The sequence below is a fragment of the Rhinopithecus bieti genome, unplaced genomic scaffold (assembly GCF_001698545.2).
Source record: "Rhinopithecus bieti isolate Rb0 unplaced genomic scaffold, ASM169854v2 scaffold_10175, whole genome shotgun sequence".
Taxonomy (NCBI): Eukaryota; Metazoa; Chordata; class Mammalia; order Primates; family Cercopithecidae; genus Rhinopithecus; species Rhinopithecus bieti.
Window position 1 is genome coordinate 10432 of NW_016806289.1, and position 26790 is coordinate 37221.

Below are 26790 nucleotides of genomic sequence, written 5' to 3' on the forward strand. Positions count from 1 at the left end.
ACCCCATCTCTACTAAAAATACAAAAAGTAGCCGGGCGTGGTGGTTGGCACCTGTAGTCCCAGCCACTTGGGAGGCTGAGGCAGGAGAATCGCTTGAACCTGGGAGGCAGAGGTTGTGGTGAGCCGAGATCACGCCATTGCACTCCAGCCTGGGCGACAAAAGCAAAAAACTCCATCTCAGCAAAAACAAACAAACAAACAAACAAAAAAACCATCATAATTGTACATATTCATGGGGTACATAGTGACATTTCAATACATACATTAACATAACCACGAAACCAGGATCCAGGATCCCAAATCATTTATCATGTTCTTTTTTTTTTTTTTTTTTTTTTTTTGAGACGGAGATCTCGCTCTGCGCCCGGGCTGGAGTGCAGTGGCCAGCTTCTCAGCTCCGCAACCTCCGCCTCCCGGGTTACGCATTCTCTGCTAGCCTCCGAGTGCTGGGCCTAACAGGCGCCCGCCACCCATCGCCGGCTCGCTCTTCTTTGCTATTCTTACTTAGTAGAGACGGGGGTTTCACCGTGTTCGCCAGGATGTCTCGATCTCTGACCATCGTGCTCCGCCTGTCCTCGGCCTCACCAAGTGCGGGATTACACGGCTTGAGCCGCGCCCGCCCCATTTCTTTTTTTTAATTAATTATCTATTTATTTTTTTGAGAGGAAAGTCTGCTCTGTCATTCCAGGCCTGGACGTCAGTGGGCGTGATCTCAGCTCACTGCAACTCCGCCTCCTGGATCCACCGCCATTCTCCTGCCTCAGCCTCCGAGTAGCTGGGATTACCAGGCGCCCGCCACCCACGTCAGATAATTGTTTGTATTTTTAGTAGAGACGGGGTTCACCCTGTTAGCCAGGATGGTCTTGATCTCCTGACCTTGTGATCGCCCTGCCTCGGCCTCCCAAGTGTTGGGATTACAAGGCGTGAGCCCACCAGGCTCGGCCATGAATAAACAATTAAAAAAACCAAACAGGCAGGGCGTGGTGGCTTACACCTGTAATCCCAGCACTTTGGGAGACCAAGGCAGGCAGATCACAAGGTGAGGAGTTCAAAACCAGCCTGGCCAATATGGTGAAACCCCGTCTCTACTAAACATACAAAAATTAGCTGTGTGAGGTGGCAGGCGCCTGTAATCCCAGCTACTTGGGAGGCTGAGGCAGGAGAATCCCTTGAACCTGGGAGGCGGAGGTTGCAGTGAGCTGAGATCGTGCCACTGCACTCCAGCCTGGGCGACAGAGCGAGATTCCATGTCAAAAAAAAAAATTAAAAAAAACAAAAAACAAAAAAAGAACCCAAACAGGCCCATCTCTGGGGTTAGAGATTGGACTTGGGCACCTGGCTGGGGAGGGGCTCTGGGGCAGGGGCTTGTGTCTGGAAGCAGGCGTCAGGAACAGGGGCGTGCCCGGTTTGTGAGTCATCCCGCCCTTCACGGATTATCTGGGAACTTCCCCTGCCTATGACGCCATAAAAAGTTAAAGAGTAGGCCAGGCGGGGTGGCTCACACCTGTAATCCTTCAGGAGAATTGCTGGAGCCCAGGACTCTCTAAAAAAATAACATAAAAAAAAAAAGTTAAAGATTAAAAATGCACTTGCCTCTCCCTGAAACACGGACTCCAGTCCAATCATGAGAAAAACATGAGATGGCTGACGGGTGTGGGTGCCCAGACCCATAATCTGCATAAATCCTGACCCGCCGGCCTCCGGACGTGGAATTCTGAGAGATGGTGGGAGCCTGGGGCCACCGAGGAGAGGCTGCGGCCAAAAGCCAGGCTCGGTCCTGGGTGAGACCCTGCGCAGGAAGAGACGTTAGGAGAAACTGAGGAAATCCCAGCCAAGCGTGGGCCTTAGGAGTTAATGATCACGCATCCCTGTGAGTTCATCTGCTGTGACTCCCACTGACTGGAGGGGGGAGCGGCCGGGAGCCCAGGGGTGGGGACACGGGGTGTCCTATGGATGCCGGGACCCATGCCACCTCCACATATCTCCTGCAGACCGAAAATGGTTCTAAAAATTAAGTTTATTAAAACATTAACGCGGCTGGGCATGGTGGCTCCTATCTGTAATCTGAGCACTTTGGGAAGCTGAGGCGGGTGGATCATTTGAGGTCAGTTTGAGACCAGCCTGGCCAACATGGTGAAACCCCGTCCCTAGTAAAAATCCAAAAAATTTAGCTGGGCGTGGTGGTGGACCCCTATGATCCCAGCTACTTGGGAGGCTGAGGCAGGAGAATCACTTGAAACCGGGAGGCGGAGGTTGCGGTGAGATTGCACCACTGCACTCCAGCCTGGGCGACAGAGAACTGTCTACAGAGAAAATTAAAAAACAAAAAACAAAAAACCATTAATGAGCTGGTCACAGTGGCTCTGCCTGTAATCCCAGCACTCTGGGAGGGCGAGGCGGGCAGATTGCCTGAGGTCAGCTATTCCAGACCAGCCTGGTCAACACGGTGAAACCTGTGTTTCTATTAAAGTCTCTACTAAAAATACAAACAAAGCTAGCTGGGCGTGGTGGTGCGTGTCTGTGAACCCAGCTACTCAGGTGGCTGAGACACAAGAATCGCTTGAACCCAAGACGTGGAGGTTGCAGTGAGCTGAGATTACTGGAAGAACCACGTGCATCCTTGCACTGAGCCGGGATCACGCCACTGCACTCCAGCCTGGGCCCCAGAGCCAGACTCCTTCTCAAAACAAAACAAAACAAAACAAAGCTTTTGCACAACCAAAGGAAGTAAAGCAAGCACTGGCCCTTTCATCTGCAAATGCCACTCTGGGTATCTGGGTTACAGATGGAGGAGAAGGGGAGGCACCAAGGCAGGCGTCCACTGGGTCCCCTGGGTGGGAAACAAGGTTGAGCCGCCGCCTCCCACACACTCCTCCTTCCACACTGCGTTTGCACAGAAGGTGCAAAAAGTCAATGTTAGCCACGACCCTGAAGGGGTTCCAGGGACATGTGTGCTGCAGCCCTTGGGAGGGGTTCGAGGCACACCTGTGTGTTTACACTGTCACCACACAGCACGGCACCTACCTGGATCTGCCCAGGCCCCTGTGTGTTCCAAAGTGCAAGACAGAGATGGAGGGAGGGAGGGAGAGAGGGAAAGGAGGGAGGAGGGGAGGAGGGAGGGGGAGAGACGAGAGAGAGAGAAGAGGAGGAGAGGAGAAGAGAGGAGAGAGGGAGGAGAGAGTGGGAAGAGAAGAGAGAAGAGGAAGAGAGAGAGGAGAGAAGAGAGGGAAGGAGAGAGGGAGGGAAGGGGAGAGAGAGAGAGAGGAAGAGAGGAGAGGGGAGGGAGGGAGGGAGGGAGGGGAGGGGAGGACAGTAGAGGAGGGAGCCCTGCCCCAGCTGGCATGCGCACAGGCAGGTGTTGGGGGAGTCGCCTTGCCCACCCGCGCTGGGATCAAACACAGGAGGGACCCTGGATGCAGTAAACTCCACAATCGTGCTGTATGTCCGACTCCACTGTGTTTGAAAGTGTTTGAGGCCGGGCATGGTGGCTCACGCCTGTCATCCCAGCACTTTGGGAGGCCGAAGCGGGCGGATCACGAGGTCAGGGGTTTGAGACCAGCCTGGCCAACATGGTGAAACCCGTCTCTACTAAAGATACAAAAAATTAGCCTGGCGTGGTAGCGGGCGCCTGCAATCCCAGCTACTCGGGAGGCTGAGGCAGGAGAATCGCTTGAACCCTGGAGACGGAGGCTGCAGTGAGCCGAGATCACGCTACCGCACTCCAGCCTGGGTGATAGAGTGAGACGCCATCTCCAAGAAAGGAAGAAAGAAAAGAAGTGTTGGTAGTGAAACTAAAAGATTCTGCAGGAAAACAGCGCGGCGCTGAAACACAGAATCACTGCACAGCCCGAGATTCCACCCCCACGGGTCTAATCCGGAGGGAGGAAGGAGCCGTAGGTCCACATGAAAACGCACAGGCGGCTCCCAGCAAAGCTTCGCACAGACGTACGCAGACGAAGCTGCCCCGATGTGCACCCACAAACGCAGCGAGGCCCCCCACGAGCTGGAGCTCGAGCCCCCGGAGCAGGAGCCCGGCTCGGACCCAGGCTACCGCACGGTGGTGCCACTTGAGGGAGACGCCACAGGACACGCGGCGTGTTCCGGTTTCCATGAAATGTCAGCACAGGCCCATCCAGAGACAGGACCGGGACATGTGGGCACCGGGGCTGGGGAGGGGACGGGGAGCGACGGCTGATGGGGACGAGCCTCCTTTTGGGGAGCTGGGATGACAGGATGGGGCATTCTTTTGGGGTGTTGAGATAAAAATGGGGACAGAGCCTCTTTTTGGGGTGCTGGAATGGCAATGGGGATGGGGCTTCCTTTTGGGGTGCTGGGATGACAGTGGAGACAGGCTTTCTTTTGGGGTGCTGCGATGACAGTAGAGACAAGCTGGTTTTCGGGGTGCTGGGGTGACAGTGGGGACCGGGCCTCTTTTTGGGGTGCTGGGATGACATTGGGATGCGGCCTGTTTTCAGGGTGCTGGGGTGACAGTAGAGACGGGCCTGTTTTCGGGGTGCTGGGATGACACCTCACGGTGGTGGTTGCCCAGCTCTGTGAAGGTGCTAAAGGCCCCCGAACCGCAGTTTGCAGGGAGACTCCTTTGCTCTGTGAGTTGTACCTTGATGACGCTGTTACTAAAAAAGAAGACCCCGCTACGCTGTTCAAGGCCCAGCCCCAGGAGCGGCGGGGAGGGGGGAGGATGGGCGCAACCCTGCTGGCCTGCAGACCTGGCGGCCGCTCCCATTCTGGCCAACGCCACCCCCTCCTGGAAGAAGCCTTGGGAGTCACAACCTCCCTTTTTAAAGCAGGGGAGGGCCGGGCGCGGTGGCTCACGCCTGTCATCCCAGCACTTTGGGAGGCCGAGGCGGGCGGATCACGAGGTCAGGAGTTCAAGACCAGCCTCGTCAACACGGTGAAACCCCGTCTCTACTAAAAATACCAAAAATCAGCCGGGCGTGGTGGTGGGCACCTGTAGTCCCAGCTACTCAGAGGCTGAGGCAGGAGAATGGCGTGAACCCGGGAGGCGGAGCTTGCAGTGAGCCGAGATCGCACCACTGCACTCCAGCCTGGGCGACAGAGCGAAACTTCATCTCAATATAATAATAATAATAAAACCCCCGGGGAAATAGGTTTGTCGGAGGCCGCACAGCCAGCATGGACAGAGGTGGGCTGGGACTCAGGCTCTGAGCATTCCTTCATCATGATTTATTGGTCCCTCCCTGTCCCTCCCACCTGTCCTCACCCACCCCGCTGCACCCTGGAGGGGAAGGGTCCTGTGGAAAGAGCGAGGCAGTCCCGGTCACCCCAGGACATCAGGCCGGATCAGCCGGTGACCTTCCTGATCCAGGACACATAAGGCGCCACGGCAGTGGCCACAGGGGGCCTGAAGACGTCGGTGCAGACCCTGGAGCTGAAGGACAGGACTCCGGCCAACACCTGGTCTTTGCCACACACCAGGGGCCCACCCGAGTCACCCTGCGGGGATGACACACTGCAGCTCAGCCTCTGCGCCCGCCGAGGGGACGAGGGGAGCAGGGCTGGGTCTGTTATCCCTGGGCTCAAGGAGACACAGGGGCTGCCCCAGCGCACACGCGTCCCCTCCCACCTCCCACTGGCCCTGTGAACACAGCTCCTTCTTCCCACCCCGGATCATCCTTGCTGGAGCAGAGGCCACAGCTCTGCTGCTTCCCGGCCCTGTGGCCTTGGGCGCGCTGCTAAACCTCCCTGAGCCTCAGTTTCTGCACCTGAGAAACCGGGCCCCTGCCAGTGGTCCCCGCCCCCCAGCCCCCGGCAGGACTCCCCAGGAACGGGAGAGCCAGTGGCCTGCCCGGGTGACTGTCCTGGCCCCGGCCCTCCCGCCAGCCTCGTTCCCCCGGCCCCACCCGGGCGCCCATCACCTTGCAGGGAGCCTGGTCCTTGGAGTCGGCCGCCAGGCAGACCGTGTGCGGGGAGAGGCTGCCGTTCCAGAAACGGCTGTTGTTACACATGCGGGTGTCCAGCACGTGGAGGTCCAGCTCCCGCAGCACCCGGGACAGGCGGCCGCCCTGCTGGGTCAGCCCCCAGCCGGCCATGCTGCACCGAGTCCCTGCAGCCACTGCCTGGCGCTTACTGGGCAAGGCCAGGGGCCGGATGGTCCGGCTGGGCTTCACTTTCCCGTCCAGCTACAGTGACAGGAAGGGGCAGGTGAGCAGGGGAGGGGCGGCAGCGGGGACGGAGGGAGGGGCAGCGAGGGGAGGTGATGGCGGGGGGATGGGGAGGGACCGGCCGGGGGAGGGGTGGCAGAGGGCGGTGGGTGGAGGGGACAGCGCCGGGGCGGGGGGCGGTGGGGGAGGAGCAACAGCGGGAGGGGGCGGGATGGGAGGGCCGGCAGGGTGGGGGAAGCGGGGGAGGGCAGCAGAGCCGATCAGCGGGGGCGGCAGGGGGAGGAGCGACTGGGGGGGGAGGGCGGCGCCGGGGAGGGAGGGGCGGCTGGGGGGAGGGAAGCAGCGGTGGGGGAGGGGGCGGGCAGCGAGGGAAGCGGGCAGCAGCAGGGGGAGGGGGCAGCAGATGGGGAGGAGGCCTGGTGGGGGGAGGGGACGGCAGCAGGAGGCAAGGGGGCACCTGTGGGGGACAGTAGGGTGCTCAGTTCTCCCTGTCCCATCCCTGCACACCTGAAGCAGTGCGAGGTCGTTCTCCAGGGCAGGGGCCGGCTTGTAGCGAGGGTGCTGGACGGCCGCCTTGATGTGGAAGGTGAGACCGGGGCGGCTCAGGGCATGGAGCCCCAGCACCAGCCTCAGCTGGGCCGTCCTGGGGACAGACGGGATGAGGGTGCTGCAGCCTGGCCCAGCGTGGACAACCCGCCACATACAATCCCAGCCCCCACTGTGCCGGTCGCCCATGGCCATCACTCACAGCCACTGCCCCTCACAGGCTTTGGCTTGGCCAGTCCTTCCCTGGGTCTTCTCAACCCACCTCCTCCAGGAAGTTCTCCCTGCTCTCACCCCTACCCCAGACTTCTGCCTGGGCCTGGCCCCAGGCAAGGGCTGTGTGTCCAAAAATCCAACCCCAAGCCTACAGCTTCAGGAAAACCAGCCCTGGGAATTCCCTTCACTTGGAGCTCCAGGTTCAACCACAGTGATTTGTACAGGGGTTGACACCTGCCAATCCTCCTAAGTGTGCCCCCACTAGAGAGAGCCAAAATCTCTTTCCATGGGACTGAGGGGGTCAATCTTTGCCGCCTTGTGAGACAGGCTTCCTGGCAGGGCAGCAGAGCTGGGAGACAGACGGGCTCCAGAGCGCCTCCTGTGAGCACCTGGATCAAGCCACACCTGATGCTAGACCTCCTGCTAGACTTTGCAGTTACACAAGCCAGCAGATCCCTTTTTGTTACTTTGACCATCTTAATCTGGGCTCTGTACGACTGGCTAGTCCTGAGGTAGGACAACTCCACGATGGGTCATTTAGCAGCTTCCTGATCCCTGGGAACCAGGTCGATTCCTGAGCCCCTCTCAAAGGCCAGCTTCGTCCTCCTGGCCACAGGTGGCAGACACCCCCCACCTGACCCTCCTTCCTCAGAGCAGAAGCCCCAGACGAAGTTGGGTCCATCAGCGGGTGAATGGACAGACACAATGCACTCCGTCCACATCAGAACTGTGGCTCAGCCGTGAAAGCAGCCAGGCTCTGACGCAGGCTGCAGCGGGGAAGGAGCATTCCCTGCCGGTGCCTGTCGCAGGGAGTAAATCTCCAGGAGTCCGACAGCCGCAGGTCACTTAAATCTGCCTAGGCCGTCACCGGGAGGGGAGAGGGCTCCCACAACTGGCCTAAATCTACCAGAGCCCACCCCCTGCAGAGAATGGGGGCCGTCGGATGGATTCCCTGGACCTCTGGGGGCGGGCAGGGCAGGGTACTCACCGCTCGACCAGGCAGTGGGCAGCTGTCAGCACCCACTTTGGGTGCACCAGGACCCCCCCGCACAGGTGGGAGCCGCCTCTCTGCAGCGAGGCCATGTATGGGCGCGAGTGGGGGATTACCTCCCGGCCCCCGATGATCTGGGTCTCAAAGGAACTGCCTGCCAGGGTGGGGGACAAAGAGCAAGGTTGGGGCTACATGTCGCCCCAACACCTGCCATGACTGTCCTTGCCCAGCTCAGAGGCCCAGGACCCCAAGCAGATGTGCCATCCTAATGAAGTCCCCAGTGTTCCATGTGGGGGCCGCCCTTCATCATGCTCCCCCGAGGTCGCCTCCCAAACGCCCTCTCCTCTCCAGGACCTTCTCAGGCCCCACTGGGCCCCACAGCCCAGGCAAGTCCACAGTCAGAGGAGTCCTTCAAAACGCACATCAGGCCAGATATGGGCGGCTCACGCCTGTGATCCCAGCACTTCGGGAGGCTGAGGAGTGAGGATCTCCTGGGGCCAGGAATTTGAGACCAGCCTGGGCAACACAGCAAGACCCAGTTTCTTTCTTTTTTTTTTTTTGAGACGGAGTCTCGCTCTGTCGCCCAGGCTGGAGTGCAGTGGCGCGATCTCGGCTCACTGCAAGCTCCACCTCCCGGGTTTACGCCATTCTCCTGCCTCAGCCTCCCGAGTAGCTGGGACTACAGGCGCCCGCCACCTCCCCCGGCTAATTTTTTTGTATTTTGAGTAGAGACGGGGTTTCACTGTGTTAGCCAGGATGGTCTCGATCTCCTGACCTCATGATCTGCCCGTCTCGGCCTCCCAAAGTGCTGGGATTACAGGCTTGAGCCACCGCGCCCGGCTGAGATGGAGTCTCTCTTTATCGCCCAGGCTGGAGTGCGGTGACGTGATCTCGGCTCACTGCAAGCTCCGCCTGTCGGGGTTCACGCCATTCTCCTGCCTCAGCCTCTGTGCCCGACCAAGACCCAGTTTCTAAAAAACCTTTTTTTTTTTTGAGACGGAGTCTTACTCTGTCACCCATCTTGGCCCCATCTTGGCTTACTGCAAGCTCCGCCTCCTGGGTTCAAGCAATTCTCCTGCCTCAGCCTCCCGAGTAGTTGGGACTACAGGCACCCGCCACCATGCCTGGCTAATTTTTGTATTTTTGACAGAGACAGGCTTTCACCATGTTGATCAGGCTGGCCTGGAACTCCTGACCTTGTGATCCATCCACCTCGGCCTCCCAAAGTGCTGGGATTATGGGTGTGAACCAACACGCCTGGCCTTTTTTTTTTTTTTTGAGATGGAGTGTTGCTCTGTTGCCCAGGCTGGAGCGCAGGGGCACGATCTCAGCTCACTGCAAGCTCCGCCTCTTGGGTTCAAGCGATTCTCCTGCCTCAGCCTCCCGAATAGCTGGGATTACAGGAGCCCACCACCACGTCCGGCTAATTTTTTTGTATTTTTAGTAGCGACAAGGTTTCACCACGTTGACTAGTCTGGCCTCAAACTCCTAACCTCAGGCGATCCACTTGCCTCGGCCTCCCAAAGTGCTGGGATTACAGGCGTCAGCCACCGCGCCTGGCAAGAAGTGTACTCTTTAAATAGGTAAATTGTATAGTGCATAAATGATTTCCTAATAAAACTATACAAAAATTATTTTATACCAATCATGAATTTAAAAGGATCGACTTCATAATGTGATGTAAATCAGCCCAAAATCTTTCTCTGAATCCCCATCATGCTTTGAAAATCCAGTCCCTGCTTGGGGGCCGGGTGCGGTGGCTCACGCCTATAATCCCAGCACTTTGGGAGGTTGAGGTGGGCAGATAGCCTGAGGTCAGGAGTTGGAGACCAGCCTGGCCAACGTGGAGAAACCCTGCCTGTACTAAAAATACAGAAATTAGCCGGGCATGGTGGTGGCCACCTGTAATCCCAGCTCCTCGGGAGGCTGAGGCAGGAGGATCGCTTGAGACCAGGAGGTGGAGGTTGCAGTGAGCCAGGATCACACCACTGCACTCCAGCCTGGGTGACAAAGAGCAAAACTCTGTCTAAAAAAAAAAAAAATCCACATGGCCCTGCAACCACCTTCTCCCTCCTCCCCTCTCCAGTCACACAGGCCCCTGCTGTGCCTGCAAGCTGCCTGCACCCTGGGGCCTTTGCCCGTCCCACCCAGCTGGCTGCATGCCTTTCCCCCAGCGGCTTCCTCCCTTGGTTTCTGCTCTTGTCTCCTGCAGCAGCCCTCCACCTGCCCTCTCGTCCTCCTGCTTCCTCTGCTCTGCTGGCCTCCTAGCACCAGCCCCTCCCAGAGACTGGCACACAGCCTTGTGCCTGGCCTCTCTCTCCCAGCCAGACAGGAGGGCAGGCCTAGAACAGTGTGAGCCCTGCAAATACAGATGGACACACGGAAAGAAGAGAGAAAGGAAGGAGGGACACAGGGAGGGAGGAAGGAGAGACGGAAGGAGGAAAGGTTGATGGATGGATGGGAAGAAGGAGAGAAAGAGGGAGGAAAGGAAGGAGAGAAGCATGATGGATGGACAGGTGGATACATGGAAGGAAGGAGGGAGGGAAGATGATGGGTGGAGGGAGGGAAGATGATGGGTGGAGGGAGGGAGCGAGGGATGGAAGGAAGGTTGAAAGGAGGGATGGATGGGTGGGTGGAAGAATGGGACGAAGGAGGGATGATGGATATGCGTGGACGGTTGGAGGGAAGGAAGGGGGATGAAAGGGAGGGAGGGAGGATAGACCTGTGGGTGGAAGGAAAGAAGAATGGAAGGACGATGATGGCTGAGGCTGGATTCCCACCTCTGCCCACCTTCTTGGGTCCTCAGCTCATCAAAGAGCCCCTGTCACTCAGTCCAGCCGGAATGCAGGGGAGCCGCCACCCACCTCCCTCGTCCCTGACTGCTGGGCACCTAGTCCCAGGCAAGCCCTTGGTGGTTGGAGGCAGCCGACGGGGATCGAGTGCCGGCTCTGCCCTCCCAGCTGGGTGGTCCTAGGTCAGTATCTCCTTCGCTGAGTCTCAGGTTCCTGCTCTGCACCTTGGGTGTGAGTGTGGCCCCTGCCTTCTGGGTGCTGCCGGGAGGATGGACGGGGTGAGCCGGTGGACACCGCACCCCCCCCACAGTCCTGAGACGTCCGCCCAAGGTGAAGCGTGAGGAGCTCGGGTCGCCCCAGGCCTCAGTCCCCCTCCAAACAAGGATGAATCTCCGCTCTTACACCCAGGATGCCAGCGCCCAGGACCACCCCTCCCATCCAGGGACCCCCCTGAAAGCACTGGGCCTCAGTGTCCCCCCTGCACTCTGGCTCCCACTCACCTATCAACAGGGCCCCCAGGGCCAGCACCAGCAGTGAAGACTCCCAGGCCTCCATGCCGCTGTGGAGACCCAGTGTGGGTGCTGGCCCCGGCCCCGGCCTCCCCACACGCGCTTCCTGTGGGGGAGACGACAGTCACAGCCCCGCCCACCGCTGCACACCCGAAACCCTCCACCCAGGAGCATTTTAGAAAGTGATTCTCAAAGAGGACTCGAGATGAAGCCACACTACCATCATGGCACCTGAAAAAGTAACACCTTTTTTTTTTTTTTTGAGACAGAGTCTCGCTCTGTCGCCCAGGCGGGAGTGCAGGGGTGCGATCTCGGCTCACTGCAAGCTCCGCCTCCCGGGTTCATGCCATTCTCCTGCCTCAGCCTCCTGAGTAGCTGGGATTACAGGCGCCCGCCGCCACGCCTGGCTAATTTTGTATTTTTAGAAGAGACGGGGTTTCTCCATGTTGGTCAGGCTGGTCTCAAACTCCTGACCTCAGGTGATCTACCCGCCTTGGCCTCCTGAAGTGCTGGGATTACAGCCGTGAGCCACTGTACCCAGCCACGACGTTCTGTCTCTGAATCAGATTCTAGGGACCTCCCAGGAGTGGAATCACACAGGATTTGTTGCGTTGGCATCTCTCCCTGAGCGTGATGTTCTCAAGGTGCATCCAGGCTGCGGCCTGTGTCGGAGCCTTGCTCCTTTCCATGGCTGCCTCGTATCCCATTATGTGGATGGACCACGCTGTGTTTATGCATTCACCAGCGGACGGATATTTGGGCTGTTCTAGTTTTTGGTTTTCATGAACAAAGATACTGGCCAGAGGCAGTGGCTCACACCTGTAATCCCAGCACTTTGGGGGACTGGGGCAGGAGGATCGCTTGAGCCCAGGAGGTCGAGGCTGCAGTGAGCCGTAATTGTGCCACTGCTCTCCAGCCTGGGTGACAGAGCAAAACCCTATCTCAAAAATAAATTTAGGCCGGGTGCAGTGTCTCACACCTGTAATCCCAGCACTTTGGGAGGCCAAGGTGGGCGGATCACCTGAGGTTGGGAGTTCAAGACCAGCCTGGCCAACATGGAGAAACCCCGTCTCTACTAAAAATACAAAATTAGCCGGGCACGGTGGCGGGCACTTGTAATCCCAGCTACTTGGGAGGCTGAGGCAGGAGAATCACTTGAACCCGGAAAGCGGAGGCTGCAGTGAGCCGAGACTGCACCACCTCACTCCAGCCTGGGCGACAGTGCGACTCCTTCTCAAATAAATAAATAATTTTAAAAATTAAATAAAAATAAAGGTGAGGTGGCTGGAAGAAATAGATCAGCAAAGGCTGCACTCACCTGCTGTGCCCCACGGTCTGGGGGCTCCCACTGGCAGGGCGAGGCCAGAGTGAGTTTAAGGAGACCGTGGGTCATGGCGAGGCCGGGGTGAGCCTGTGGATCATGGCCAGGCCAGGGTGAGTTTAGGGAGCCTGTGGGTCACAGAGCATGCTCATGTGTTCTATCTCATCCAATCCTAACAACCCAGGAGGCAGGTCCGTCCGCGTCAGCATGGCCAGACTTAGCAACTAAAAATAGGGATGCCCAGTGAAATTTGAATTTCAAATAAAGAACAAATAATTTTTGAGTATAAGCTGCAAACATAGTGTGGATATACTTAAGAGTAAAAATGGTTAGGCTGGGCATGGTGGCTCATGCCTGTAACCCCAGCACTTTAGGAGGCTGAGGTGGGAGGATCACTGGAGCTATGATCACGCCACTGCCCTCCAGCCTGGGCAACAGAGCAAAATCCCTTCTCAAAAAAAAAAAAAAAAAAAAAAAAATTGTGAAACCAGGTGGGGTTTCACATATATATATATATGTGGGGGGGGGGGAGGGCCAGGTGCGGTGGCTCACTCCTGTAATCCCAGCACTCTGGCAGGCCAAGGCAGGTGGATCACCTGAGGTCAGGAGTTCGAGACCAGCCTGGCCAACGTGGTGAAACCCTGTCTCTACTAAAAATACAAAAATTAGCCGGGCGTGGTGGCGGATGCCTCTAGTCCCAGCTACTTGGGAGGCTGAGGTAGGAGAATCACTTGAACCCAGAAGGCGGAGCTTGCAGTGAGCCGAGATTGCGCCACTGCACTCCAGCCTGGGCAACACAGTGAGACTCCTTTTCAAAACAGGCCAGGCACAGGGGCTCACGCCTGTAATCACAGCACTGTGGGAGGCCGAGGTGGGCAGATCACGAAGTCAGGAGATTGAGACCATTCTGGCCAACATGATGAAACCGCATCTCTACTAATAATACAAAAAAAAAATTAGCTACGCGTGGTGGCGGGCGCCTGTAGTCCCAGCTACTCGGGAGGCTGAGGCAGGAGAATGGCGTGAACCCGGGAGGCGGAGGTAGCAGTGAGCTGAGATCGTGCCACTGCACTCCAGCCTGGGCTCCAGCCTGGGCGACAGAGCGAGACTCCAAAGTCTCCAAAACAAAACAAAACAAAGCAGCTATGGATGATCCTGAGACTTGGGTGTGGCTGTGCCAATAAAACTTTATTCACAATAGGGGCGGATGCCAGGTTTGGTCCTGAGGGCCGTGGTTTGCTGAGACCCCAGGGCCTTTCGTCCTTCAGGCTGGCCTGAGAACGCCAAGGGGCCAGTGGTGCAGTCAGGTGATGCCGCCCCAGGGACCTTCACGTGGTACAAGGGGCAGCAGCGCAGCTCAGCCTGGAGCTGGGTGGGGAGGAGAGGAGAGAACAGCACACTCCCTGGGATCCCCGCCCGGCCACAGGTTCCATCCCTGGGACCCACGGCCCGGCCACAGGTTCCATCGTGGGACCCACGGCCCGGCCACAGGTTCCATCGTGGGACCCACGGCCCGGCCACAGGTTACATCCCTGGGACCCACGGCCCGGCCACAGGTTACATCCCTGGGACCCACGGCCCGGCCACAGGTTCCATCCCTGGGACCCACGGCCCGGCCACAGGTTCCATCGTGGGACCCACGGCCCGGCCACAGGTTCCATCGTGGGACCCACGGCCCGGCCACAGGTTCCATCGTGGGACCCACGGCCCGGCCACAGGTTCCATCGTGGGACCCACGGCCCGGCCACAGGTTCCATCGTGGGACCCACGGCCCGGCCACAGGTTCCATCGTGGGACCCACGGCCCGGCCACAGGTTCCATCGTGGGACCCACGGCCCGGCCACAGGTTACATCCCTGGGACCCACGGCCCGGCCACAGGTTACATCCCTGGGACCCACGGCCCGGCCACAGGTTCCATCCCTGGGACCCACGGCCCGGCCACAGGTTCCATCGTGGGACCCACGGCCCGGCCACAGGTTCCATCGTGGGACCCACGGCCCGGCCACAGGTTCCATCGTGGGACCCACGGCCCGGCCACAGGTTCCATCGTGGGACCCACGGCCCGGCCACAGGTTCCATCGTGGGACCCACGGCCCGGCCACAGGTTCCATCGTGGGACCCACGGCCCGGCCACAGGTTCCATCGTGGGACCCACGGCCCGGCCACAGGTTCCATCGTGGGACCCACGGCCCGGCCACAGGTTCCATCGTGGGACCCACGGCCCGGCCACAGGTTCCATCGTGGGACCCACGGCCCGGCCACAGGTTCCATCGTGGGACCCACGGCCCGGCCACAGGTTCCATCGTGGGACCCACGGCCCGGCCACAGGTTCCATCGTGGGACCCACGGCCCGGCCACAGGTTCCATCGTGGGACCCACGGCCCGGCCACAGGTTCCATCGTGGGACCCACGGCCCGGCCACAGGTTCCATCGTGGGACCCACGGCCCGGCCACAGGTTCCATCGTGGGACCCACGGCCCGGCCACAGGTTCCATCGTGGGACCCACGGCCCGGCCACAGGTTCCATCGTGGGACCCACGGCCCGGCCACAGGTTCCATCGTGGGACCCACGGCCCGGCCACAGGTTCCATCGTGGGACCCACGGCCCGGCCACAGGTTCCATCGTGGGACCCACGGCCCGGCCACAGGTTCCATCGTGGGACCCACGGCCCGGCCACAGGTTCCATCGTGGGACCCACGGCCCGGCCACAGGTTACATCCCTGGGACCCACGGCCCGGCCACAGGTTCCATCGTGGGACCCACGGCCCGGCCACAGGTTACATCCCTGGGACCCACGGCCCGGCCACAGGTTACATCCCTGGGACCCACGGCCCGGCCACAGGTTCCATCGTGGGACCCACGGCCCGGCCACAGGTTCCATCGTGGGACCCACGGCCCGGCCACAGGTTACATCCCTGGGACCCACGGCCCGGCCACAGGTTACATCCCTGGGACCCACGGCCCGGCCACAGGTTACATCGTGGGACCCACGGCCCGGCCACAGGTTACATCCGTGGGCCTGAATCTTGCTCTGCCACTGTGGCGGCCGAACATGTCGGCACCTGCTGAGTGCTTGGAGGTGACACACCTGGGCTCCCATGCAGGGGTCCAGGACCTGGCTGAGCTCACTGCCAAGCCACACAGCAGTGCCCAGTGGATGAAGTCAACAGACGGGCTTACAAGGGGAGCAGTGGAGGCTGCAGGCACCGGTACCATCGAGCCAGACTCCCCTCAAACCTGCCTCAGATGGGCTGGGCCCTGGCCTGGGTGGACGCCAGCCCTCTGGGTGTCAGAAAAGCCAGAAACGAAGATGGCTGGGTGAGGTCTATTGAGGATCCAACGCCGCACGTACACCCTCGGGCTGAATGAAGGAGCCCCTGGGAGAGGTGTCCCATCTGCCAAGGTGCGGCCAGGGCCTGCCTCAGAGGTGGCGGGCAACGCACCCCACAGGCCCCATGGGGCCTCACGGGTCAGCCCTGGTACCCTTCCGCACCCCACACCCACCTGGCAGGGGCCACCCAGGCTCTGACCCACGCGGCCCCACGTTCTGTCCAAACTTGGTGGGAAATGTCATCCTCACAGCTCCTCAGCCCTGGCTCAGCCCCTGCACGGCTGTTTGGGTGGCCAGGAGCTGCCGCAGAGCTGAACACAGGTAGGTTCTGGGAAGGCGGTGCGCCCCGGGACGGCAGGGAAATGCCACGCGTTCCTCCATGACACGAGAAAATGGTGCTGGGGACTTCTCAACGCCAGGACGTGAGGCGCCGGCCCTGTGTGCCCAGGGCCACGGCTCCCCCCACTGAGGGTCTCCCTGGATGGAGCTGGAGCCGCCGGAGCGCCGATGGGGGCTTCTGTGGCCCTGGGGCGAAGCTTCGCTGGACGCCTGCTCAGGCCCCGCAGGTCTGCTCTGCACAGGCAGCTCCTGTCTCACTAGATGCGCCTGGTCGCAGGGAGGAACTCGGGGGGCTTTCTGGCCGCCCCTGTCCCGCAGGCTGGGGGACGCTGCCCAGGCCCGTTTGACCCAAGTCACGGGAGCGTACAGACCGCGGGACCCGGCTGCTCCCCGTGCCTCCCAGGACAGGCCTCCTAGATCCACGCCTGGCGAAGCCAGGGTCCCCGTGGGGCTGGCCGTGTGCAGTCACTCACGGACCTGGAGGCTGCCTCTCCCTCCCAAGCAGAGCTTCTCTGGCCTCTCATAAAGTAGTTTTATTTAGATTTCAAACAAACCAAAGCAGAGAGAAGAGTCGGCCACGGTGAATCCGTCCACTGGTGCTGGGATGTGGCTCCAGGCCCTGGAGCTGACAGGCGGGCCCGGGTCCGAGCTGGCAGTGGCAGGAACGGCCCCCCGCCCACGTTCCCAGCAGCGCCCCCGTGGCTCCTCTGGGGTACGGCCAGTCCGGAAGCTAGGGGGCCCCAGCAGAAGTCGGGGCTCAGCTCCCCTCCCGAGAGGAGAGGTGCGCGGGGCTCTCCCACCCTGGCCGTCCACTGAGCCCCGAGTGACGCGAGCGGCCGTGGGGCAGCCCCTCTTCTCTGAAGCACATGAAAACCCAGAACAAATACGGGAAAGGAGAAAAAGAGCCCAGAACGAAACCACCAGAGGAGACGGGGACCAGCACAAAACCTCCGTGAGGTAGTCTGTCGTCGAGGGAGCCACGGGTCCGGCCCTAGTGAGGTAAACTCTGCGTGTTTATTCTGCGGGGTCAGGACTCCTCCGTGCCCGAGTCGTCCTCGTCGTCCCCGAAGCAGCTGTCGGCCTCCTCGCCCCCCTCGCCGTCCTCGTAGTAGTCGTCGTAGAAGAGGTCAGAGCCCTCGTCGGGCGCAGGCGCCTTGGTCTTCACGCAGTACTCGGCCAGCGTGGTGGGCACCTTCACACCGTCACGCTCCGCGTCCACCTTGGTCCCCAGGACCTGCTTCCTGGGGGGACAGGGCGGGTGAGGGCGCCACCTCTGTGCCTGGACTCGGCCCCTGCCCTGTCCCCTCCTCTCCCCTCCCCCGGGTCCGACGCTCATCACAGCACTCAGGTTTCTCTTAAAACAGCTGCGGTCGGCCGGGTGCGGTGGCTCACGCCTGTAATCCCAGCACTTTGGGAGGCCGAGACGGGCGGATCACGAGGTCAGGAGATCGAGACCATCCTGGCTAACATGGTGAAACCCCGTCTCTATTAAAAAATACAAAAAAACTAGCCGGGAGAGGTGGCGGGCGCCTGTAGTCCCGGCTACGCGGGAGGCTGAGGCAGGAGAATGGCGTGAACCCGGGAGGCGGGGCTTGCAGTGAGCTGAGATCTGGCCACTGCACTCCAGCCTGGGCGACAGAGCAAGACTCCGCCTCAAAAAAAAAAAAAAAAACCGGCTGTGGCGACCCCTTAGGAAACAGCCTTGTGCGTGAGGAGGTCCAGAGGGGAGAAATGACACCGGAGGGGCTAGGGAAGGGCAGGAGGTGCAGGGGGAGGCCGGACGGGCGCAGCACAGTCACACCCACCCGCCCCACCCTGAAGCACACCCCACAGGCACCCAGCAGAGCTAGGAGAAAATAACGATGCCGGGCAACAGGGAGCATCCGGGTAGCCCCACTCGGGGGCACAAGGCTTTCCGGGGTGCAGGAACAATGCCGGGCAACAGGGAGTGCCTGGGCAGCCCCACTCGGGGCACAAGGCTTTCCGAGTGCAGGAGCAAAGGAAGCAGCTGGGAGGGCCACGGACAGGAGGCAGGACCATCCCGGGAGCCAGGAACCAGCACAGGTGAGACGGGAAATGCAGAAAGGGCCCGAGCCTCTCCGTAGCCTTGCCAGGATTCTAAACCCAGGGGGCCTGGCCATCCTGGCCCCTGGCAGGAAGGAAGGCTACGTTAGCTCAGACTTTCTGGAGGGCACCGTGTACACCAGGCCCTACGAGGGGCCTGCCCCCAGCTCCGCCTCCAGGACACACGTCAAGAACGTCCCCCCAGGACTGGCAGCAAAGGGGCTTCCGGGTGCGTCCAGGGCTGGCACAGCAGGGCCGGGCTGCATGCTGACCCCATTTGACAGAAAACAGGAACAAGGCTGCAGCCTCAGGACTCCAACCTGGCCCTTGAGCCCCTATCACGGATCAGGCACGGCTCTGGGCCTGGCTGCTACCGGGGTGTGCAGGTCCGGAGTGGACAGACACCCCCAAGCCCAGCCCACAAGCCCAGTGCTTCCTATGGGAATGCACAAGGCATGAAGGGCAGACGTCTGGCCTCTGGGACGTCCCTGGGCGATGGGACCTGGCAGATTCCATGCTTTGCTTCCGGGCTCTCTGACGGGCTGGGCGGGTGACGGGTGCCCTGAGGATGGCACTGCACGGGTGGTGGCCGTGGGGAGATGCAGGGGAGGGCCAGGGTGTGACCTGACCTGTGCTGTGGAGGTGTAGCCGGTACACCGCCAGCATGAACCATGAGCTGGGGGCGCGTCTGGCGGTGCTATTCACCAAGGACCATCCCTGACCTGGCCGGGCTCCATGGCAGCCCCCCTGGTACAGCTCAGTGGGACTCGGGCTGCCACAAGGCCCACACACACACAGATTTAAAACAGGCGGAAAGCAGCGAGCACGGCAGTCCACATGGGCACGTGAGTTGGTCCGCAGGGAGTTTTGAGGGATAAAAATAGTGTGGCTTTTATTTCTGTGCTGGGATCTCAGGGGGAGGCGCCTCAGGGAGGTGGCCGGGAAGAACTGGGCCAAGGAGCCAGCCACATGGGCCAGGTGAGATGGCCAGGCCAGGGCCGCTGAGGACATCTGCACAGAGGGACGGCCAGGGCCAGCTCCCCCGTGACCTCCAGGGGCCAGCAGGTGCTTGCAGGGCACTTCCCAGGAGGCCGCATGGGACCCGCCCACCATGGCTGCTCAGAGCCGAGACCCCCCAGCACCAGGACGCTGCCCCGGGACGACCCCACGACACCAGCTGCCAGCGAGTGCAGGACGGACGGTGCCCTGGATGCCCGTGGGTCCTGGGGTGAAGAAGACACGTGGATTATGTGTGCAATATTTTAAAGGTCGTTTTTAAGATTCTGCTTATACAAAATAAAAACAAAAATAGGTGAGGCCTCTGTAAGGAAATCTGTGCAATCTCACTCTGAGAAAAACAAGCAGACAAGAAAGGCCTCTACGTAACAGGAAGTGCAAGAACCCTTAAGTGTCAACCCATCAAGAAAGCCTCGCCTACGTATACAGACACGCCCATCTCACGTTCATGCGAGCACAGGCACCCCAGAGAAGAGGCTGTGGGGGTCAGCTCTGGGGCACGAGGGCAACGGGAGGAGAGGGAGGGCCGTGGGTCACCACACACAGCCACGTAGGTGAAGCGGACGGCAAGTACAGAAGGCGCCAGGAGGCAGCTGCACAGCCATCCCCAGAGCTCGCCAGGCCAAGAGCCTGCAGGGACATACGCCCGACACAAGTAAGGCCAAGACCCCTGACTGACAGTCACTGGGCACACACAGCACAACCCCATTTCCTCATTAAAACATGGACGTATATTAAACTGAAAAGTCTGGAAAAATTTATGAAAACATTAACCACTAGGCTCGGGGCAGGGGCTCACGCCTGTCATCCCAGCATCTTGGGAGGCTGAGGTGGGGAGATCACCTGAGGTCAGGAGTTTGAGACCAGCCTAGCTAAGATGGTGAAATCCCACGTCTACTAAAAATTACAAAAATTAGCCAGGCATGGTGGTGTGCACCTGTAATCTCAGCTACTCCGGAGAACGAAGCAGGAGAATTGCTTGAACCCGGGAAGTGGAGGCTGCAGTGAGCCGAGAGAGATTGCGCCACTGCACTCCAGCCGGGTCAACCGAGTAAAACTCTGTCTCAAAAAAAAAAAAAAAGAGGAAAAGGGGCAAGAGGCTAAGCTTGAACCTGGCTGGACCCTCTGCCACTAGGCCCGGCCTCCATCTGTGACTGGCACCCTGTAAACGGGCACCAGGAAGCTCCGCCACCCTCACCAGGACGGCGGGGCTGGGCGGCTGTGGGATCAGGGCCAGGGTGCAGGCCAGAGCTGAGTCTCCCCTCCCGTGACACCCCACCCACGCTCACCGGATGATGTCTGTGTACTCCCGATCCTTCCCCTTGCTCTCTTTCCACTTCCTGTACATCACGGAGGCGTCCACGTTGGCGGGCGAGAAGGTATTGGGCTCATTGAGGAGAGAGATCACACTCAGGAGGATGGTCCTGCGGGGAGAATGGGTTGGAGTGGGGTGGCCCAGGACACCCCAGCCTTCCGGCTCTTCTCCGGCCCTCAGGGTCACGGGGAAACCTGGACCCACCCAGCAGGTGACTTTTATCTGGCCTCATGGCCTCTGCTCGTGTCTCAGGCCCCCAGAACAGCAGGGGCTGGACCTGCATCAGCCTCTTCCCTCCCACGCCAAGACCAGGGAGGGCAGAAAGGTGCAGACCCCTCTGTCAGACCTGGGGCTGCTCTCACGCCCACATGTCCTGCCTGGGCTGCACTCCAGAACACATGGGCAACATGGGCCAGTGCCTGTACGTGGGACGACGCCCGGGTGGCACAGGTCGCACGTGGTGACCAACCCAGAGACAGCTGGGGAAGGAGAAGACCCCAGCACTGAGGCGGGTGGGACATATCTACATGGTTCCAGAGAGTGGGGCTGGCCTGGGGCCTTGGTGGGAGTCCGCACAGACACCACAGTGCTGCAGGCCCCATGAAAGCACCCACCGTGTAGGTACAAGGAGGCCCAGGATCGCCAGCTGGCAGGTCCCAAACCAGGCCTCGGCGCCATGGCCCGTGGGGGAGCCCAACCTACCTCACGTTCTGGGTGGACATGGTGGGTGGGGCCAGCCTGCTGGTCTGGGTGGACACAGAGCGTGGGGCCGGCCTACCTGACGTTCTGGGTGGACACAAGAGGGAGCCCGGCCTACCTGACGTTCTGGGTGGATACGGAGGGTGGGGCCGGCCTACCTGACGTTCTGGGTGGACACAAGAGAGAGTACGGGTAGTCGATGGGGAACTTGAGGCGCGCCTGCAGGGGCAGAAGTCGGGTGGCTCAGTTCAGCCCAGCCCCAGGCCCTGCCCTGGCTCACAGGGTGCCTGAGGCCATCCCACTCCCAGTGCTGGTGTGCTGGGGGTAAGGCTCGGGCCGTGTGCCTGAGAGTGTGTGTGAGGGACGCCCTATCCCAGCCAAGGCAGGGACTCTCATGGGCCTGGGGTCAAGTCCCCAGCAGGCTGCCTCAAGCCTTTTCCGAGTCACCTGAGCTGATTCCAGCTCCTACGCAGTCCAGGTGGTCGCGGCCCGGCCCAGCACAGCCGCTGGGGAACGTAGGCACTGGCTGCCCAAGTGGCTCCAGGCCTGTGGCAGCCCAGGTCAGGCACATGGGACCCGGGCCAGGGGCACCCACCAGCCGACAGAACGGACTGGCAGGGGCTCCAGGCTCCCCTCGGATGGAGCTGAGGCCCAAGACCAGGCTGCCCCTCCAGGGCCTTGGCAGCCAGGGTGTGGGGAGGGTTTGCACAGACGACTGCTCACTCAGCAAACACTGACACCTGCCGGGGCCCGGGCCACCAGAGGGGATGAGTCAGCATGGCCGTCTGCCCTCAGGTGTCCGGTCTTGGGGGGTCAGGTAGGCAGACCCACAGGTCACAGAAGCCTGGCAGGACTTCCCTGTCAGCATCGCCCCCTGTGGCCACCCAGGCCCTGGGGGTCCAGGCCTGCTGGCAAGGAAGGCCACAGAGGAAGGACTGCAGCCACGTGCCGGGTGACAGATCTGTCTGGCCTGCGGCCTGGGGTGTGATGCCACCCACGGCCCTCCTGGGCCCCAGCAGGTAAACAAGGAAGCCTCACTGTTTCCTTGCTGGGCCCCAGTGCCAGGCACGGGGGTGTCTGGGTCAGGGGTCCTGGTGGCACTCAGCACTCCAAGAGGCTGAAGGCAGCACCCCCAAAAAGCAACTGTTGGCGAGGTCCCTCCTGGACAGGGAGGGCTCTCAGGGGTTCTTGGGGGGGTGTCCTCTGTTTGACAGGGAACTCACTGGGGCCCCATGAGGTAAGGGACTTGGCCGCAGCCACAGAGCAAGGCTGGAACTTCAGGCTCAGAACTGCCCAGCAGTTCCCCAAGACTTCGGGCCCCCCAAGCCTGGTGCAGGCCTCACCTGCACCGAACCCCGCTAAGTCCCAACGAGCCTCTTATTTTCAGCACCTCCAAAAACGTCTTTTACCCGGAGCAAACCCAGGCTCCGAAAAGGAAAGCCCCCCTGCCAAAAGCACACAGCAAGTCCGCTGGGGAGGGCTCTCTCTGCTGGCCCCTGCCCCAGGGCTCACTCTGGCTCCTGAAGGAACAGCGGCTGCAGGCAGTGGCTGGGCAGCAGCGGTGGCCCTGGGCACTCAGCAGCTCCTGTATTTCCATGCTCCCCCAACGCCCTCCCAGGCACACGGGGAAGGGAGAGCCCTGGTGGGTGGCAGCACCTCCCCGTGTCTCAACGCTGGCTTCTGAGGACTGACCCTGCGGCAGATGTCTAGAGATCCCCTCCCCAGGAAATCCGGAAAACCGGATTATCCCCTAATGCTGGTCCAGGAGGCTCTGCCCAATCCCTGGCAACCGGTCTGGTGGGCAGCAGTCAGAAACCCGCATCCCTTCCTTCTAGAACAGCAGCCGCCTCACAGGCCTGGCCTCGAGGTGGGGCCGCCCCTGCTCACAGCCAGCTGCTCCCCCAAGCAGACAAAAGGGGCTGGGGGAGGGGGCTGCTAAAACCAGTTGGCAACCTCAAGGCCCAAACTCTGTTCCCTGTGTGGGGACGCAGGATTCCAGATGCAGAACCCAAGGACGTCCCACCCTCTGCTGTAATCCAGAACATCAGCTCACGAATCGCCCCCAGCAGACCAGGCTGCTGCCCTCACAGCCGCTGAGCGAGCGCGGTTCAGACATTAATTAGCCCGAAGAGCAGACACACACTGTCTGAGAGGCATCGGTTCCTCGGCCCCATGCCCGCAGCTGGCCGGGGCAGAGCAGGCCCGGCTGTGCCCAGGCTCTTGGCAGGCAGTGATGGCGGGAGGGGGGATTCCTGGACAGGGTGCACGTTCCCCACCTCTCACACAGGGCCCCTCACTTTGTCCCTCTGGCCCCAAGGACGAGGTCCTTGAACTCCACAAGGAGTCAAAGGTCACGTGTGGATCGTGAGATCAAGAAAACTGGCCAGGCTTTGGCCGGAGTCCTTTCCACACTGGACAGAAACAGCCTCCCTGCTCCCCACAGCAACAAAAACATCAAGAAACTGCTTGGAATTAAACCGCCAGAGGGCAGAAGGAATGGCCCAGAACTCGGGGTTTGGGTCACAGGAAGCCACCTGTTCAGTGGAATCCGAGAAAGGCCAAGGCCAGCTGGGATGAACCAGCCCGGAGCTTCTGAGGTCGGGGTCCGGGACGCGGGCCGGAGCCGGGGGCCCAGGGAGAGCTGCAGGGAGCAGGTGGGAGGGACGCCCCTACCTCGGCCTTCCCGAGGACGCAGGTTACATAAACCCGGGGATGGAGCCCAGGGCGCCTGGCCGGCTGCTATCGGCAAGGGTGGCCGCTTTCCAGGCAGGTCCCGGCTGCCAAGGCTCATCCGGGCCTTTGTTGGAGCCTGAGCGAGTGGCCGCGCCAGCCACCCCCAGGCTGGCCTCGCTCCCCCGCTCACAGGCCCAGCTCCCCAACAATAGCAGCTGCGGGGTCTGGGGGGGCCTCTTTGTCTCCTCCGGGGAGGGCGGGGAGGGCAGCTGAAAGGCCGGGCGGCCTGGGCTCCGCTCCCTCTTTCTCGCAGGGGCGGAGGGGGAGGCAGCCGGGGTCGAGTCCCCCCAGGGAAGAGATGGGCAAGAGCCCCACGCGCAGATGATACCGGGAGGCCCCGGGCCACCCCTCTGGGGGCCAGGCGACTACCTGGGGACCGGACGGTGCGTTCAAGGGAACTGAGGATTTTCGGGGACCGCAGCAGAGGCTGAAGGTCCCCGAGACCGTCCGAGGAGGGGGCCGAGCACACCTGGGTGGGGGGACCTGGCCATAGAAGGGAAGCGAGCCCAAGCCAGGAGGCTGCGCGGCCCGCCCGGGAACAGCGCTGGACCGCGGGGCAGGGAGCTGGTTCCTGGCCGCCGAGGTCGCTCGTGGGCTCAGGGACCCGGGCGGGGGTCGCCGCGCTCACCTTGAAGTAGCCGCCCTCGTAGTAGGTGTTGGGGGGCCCGAAGATGGCCACCTCCCAGTTGTACAGGTCGCCCTCGTCCACCAGGGTCACGCGGAAGCCCTCGACCGGTTCTTCCTGCAGCCCCTTGAGCTCCAGCAGCAGCGCCTTCTGCGAGCTGGGCACTAGCGGCCGGGCCATGGCGGCGGCGGAGGGGCCCGGGGTCGGCGCCGCGCGGGGCCGCGCGACCACCGCGAGCCCGCGAGACGGGCCGGGCCGCGCACCGTCACGGGGAGAGGCCGGCCTCGGTGGCCGCCGCCTGGCCTCCTCCTCTGCGCCGCCGCCGCCGCCGGGGACCCCGAGGCGCTTCCACCAGCTCTGGCCCGCCGCCCACCAGCGCTCGGCCTTGCCGGCCCGGTGCGCCCCGCCCCCCGCCGCCTGCGCGCTCGCGGCCCCGACTGCGCCTGGCGCCGCGGGCCCGCGCAGCCGACCTCGGCCTGGCGCGCCCGCCCGCGGGCACGCCGGGATGGAGGTCCGCCCCGGTTCCGCTTACCGCGCCGGGGAGCGCCGCCGCCGGAGGGAGGGGTCGAGCGCGCAGCCCTGGGAGGCGCTTCCGATCGCCGCCGCCGTCGCCCCAGCTCGACCAGCACGCGGACGCTGTGCGCAGGGAGGCGGGCAGGGCTGCTCTGCGCTGTGGCTGGCCCGATCCCCCAGCTTTGGGGTCGTTTTGTGACGTCCCGGCACGGGGCGGGGCCGCGGGCGGTGAACGGGGCGCGGGGCGAGGTCCTGACCGGGGCCGGAGGGGCAAGGCCGGTCCCCCCGGCGCGACCCCGCGTCCGCGCCTCCGTTTCCCCGTCTGTACAGGGGACGGGCGCGAAGTCTGTCCTGGGGCGCGCTGACCTCGCGGAGGGGAGGAACGAGCGGGAGCGAGGCGGGGTCTGCAGACCCGGCTTCCAGGCGCGGCGCTGCCTCAGTTCCCCCGACAGCGGGAGCTCTGAGAAGTGGGCGAGGTCGGGGAGGGTTCTGAGGGCCGGGAGGGGGCCAGGGCTTTCCTGGTCTCCGGTTGAAGTCACCATGTGGTGTGAGCCGGGTGCAGGCGCTGGAGCCATCAGAGGTTGGCAAGGTGCTCCTGCCCCCCAGAGAAACTGGGAAAGAGGCTCCCCCCGGCCAGCATCGGCTCAGCACCTGACCCGGGAGAGGCGCCAGCCCCACGGAGCCTCCACCCCAAGCTGAGCCCGAGCCTGGCTGTGTCCTCCTCCCAGCCTGACCTTTGTCCCACCCGAATCTTTTTTTTTGAGACAGAGTCTCCCCGTCGCCCAGGCTGGAGCGCAGTGGCACAATCTCACTGCAGCCTCCGCCTCCAGGGTTCAAGTGAGCCTCCTGCCTCAGCCTCCCGAGTAACTGAGATTACAGGTGTGCGCCACCACACCTGGCTAATTTTGTCTTTTTAGTAGAGATGGGGTTTCACCATGTTGGCCAGGCTGGTCTCGAACTCCTGACCTCAAGTGTGTTATGTTTTGAAAGGAAGGCGAGGGTGCGGTTTGGAGTAACAAAGTGATCCGTCTGCTTCAGCCTCCCAAAGTGCTGGGATTATAGACATGAGCCACTGTGCCTGGCCCCCCAGAGTCTTGACCCCACCTGACTTCTGACCTGGCTGAGTGGCTGCCCAGACACCGCATGCTCCTTGCCGTGAAGCTTGGTCGGGAGAAATGGCCGTGCTGAGGACGGGGCAACCCAGCCTCCCCTGAGTGGTGCCTGTGACTGCGGTGGCCCTGCCCTTGGACTGTGCCAGTGGCATTGTTGTTATGTCCTGGGTACACACAGCTGCATCAACACATAGGCGGGGACCAGGGCCACTCCCTCCCACAGGTGCCCCAACACCGTGAAGATCTCTTCTTCCGTACACTCCACATCCCAGAAGCACTGTGGGTGCGGGAGGTTTTCTTTTCTTTTTTTTTTTTTTGGGAAGGAGTCTTGCTCTGTTGCTCAGGCTGGAGTGCTGTGGCACCATCTTGGCTCACCGCAACCTCCGCCTCCTGGATTCAAGTGATTCTCTTGCCTCCGCCTCCGGAATAGCTGGGATTACAGGCATGCGCCCGCACGCCTGGCTAATTTTTGTGTATTTAGTAGAGACCGGGTTTCCCCATGTTGGTCAGACTGGCCTCGAACTT

At 61.5% G+C, this 26790-nt stretch overlaps 3 protein-coding genes across 3 annotated transcripts; 1 reads left to right on the forward strand and 2 right to left on the reverse strand.

Moving 5' to 3' along the window:
* Positions 1-5180: 5180 nt before the first annotated feature.
* GZMM (granzyme M) lies at positions 5181-11295 on the reverse strand. The gene is made up of 5 exons (XM_017875365.1): positions 11186-11295; positions 7891-8047; positions 6651-6786; positions 5898-6161; positions 5181-5475 (listed from the first exon to the last, which is right to left on the reverse strand). The coding sequence occupies exons 1-5, from the start codon at positions 11238-11240 to the stop codon at positions 5323-5325; spliced, it is 765 nt and encodes a 254-aa protein (XP_017730854.1). The 5' UTR covers positions 11241-11295; the 3' UTR covers positions 5181-5322.
* A 1319-nt stretch (positions 11296-12614) lies between these two features.
* On the forward strand, positions 12615-16606 carry LOC108531775 (collagen alpha-1(X) chain-like). The gene is made up of 4 exons (XM_017875380.1): positions 12615-12628; positions 13767-15261; positions 15294-15456; positions 15490-16606. Exons 1-4 carry the CDS (start codon positions 12615-12617, stop codon positions 15837-15839), a joined length of 2022 nt encoding a protein of 673 aa, XP_017730869.1. The 3' UTR covers positions 15840-16606.
* A 96-nt stretch (positions 16607-16702) lies between these two features.
* Positions 16703-25029, reverse strand: CDC34 (cell division cycle 34, ubiquitin conjugating enzyme). The gene is given in 5 exon segments (XM_017875368.1): positions 16703-17428; positions 20558-20692; positions 21286-21447; positions 21449-21501; positions 24644-25029. Coding segments are annotated over 5 exon segments (741 nt in total). The 5' UTR covers positions 24821-25029; the 3' UTR covers positions 16703-17214.
* Positions 25030-26790: the final 1761 nt, after the last annotated feature.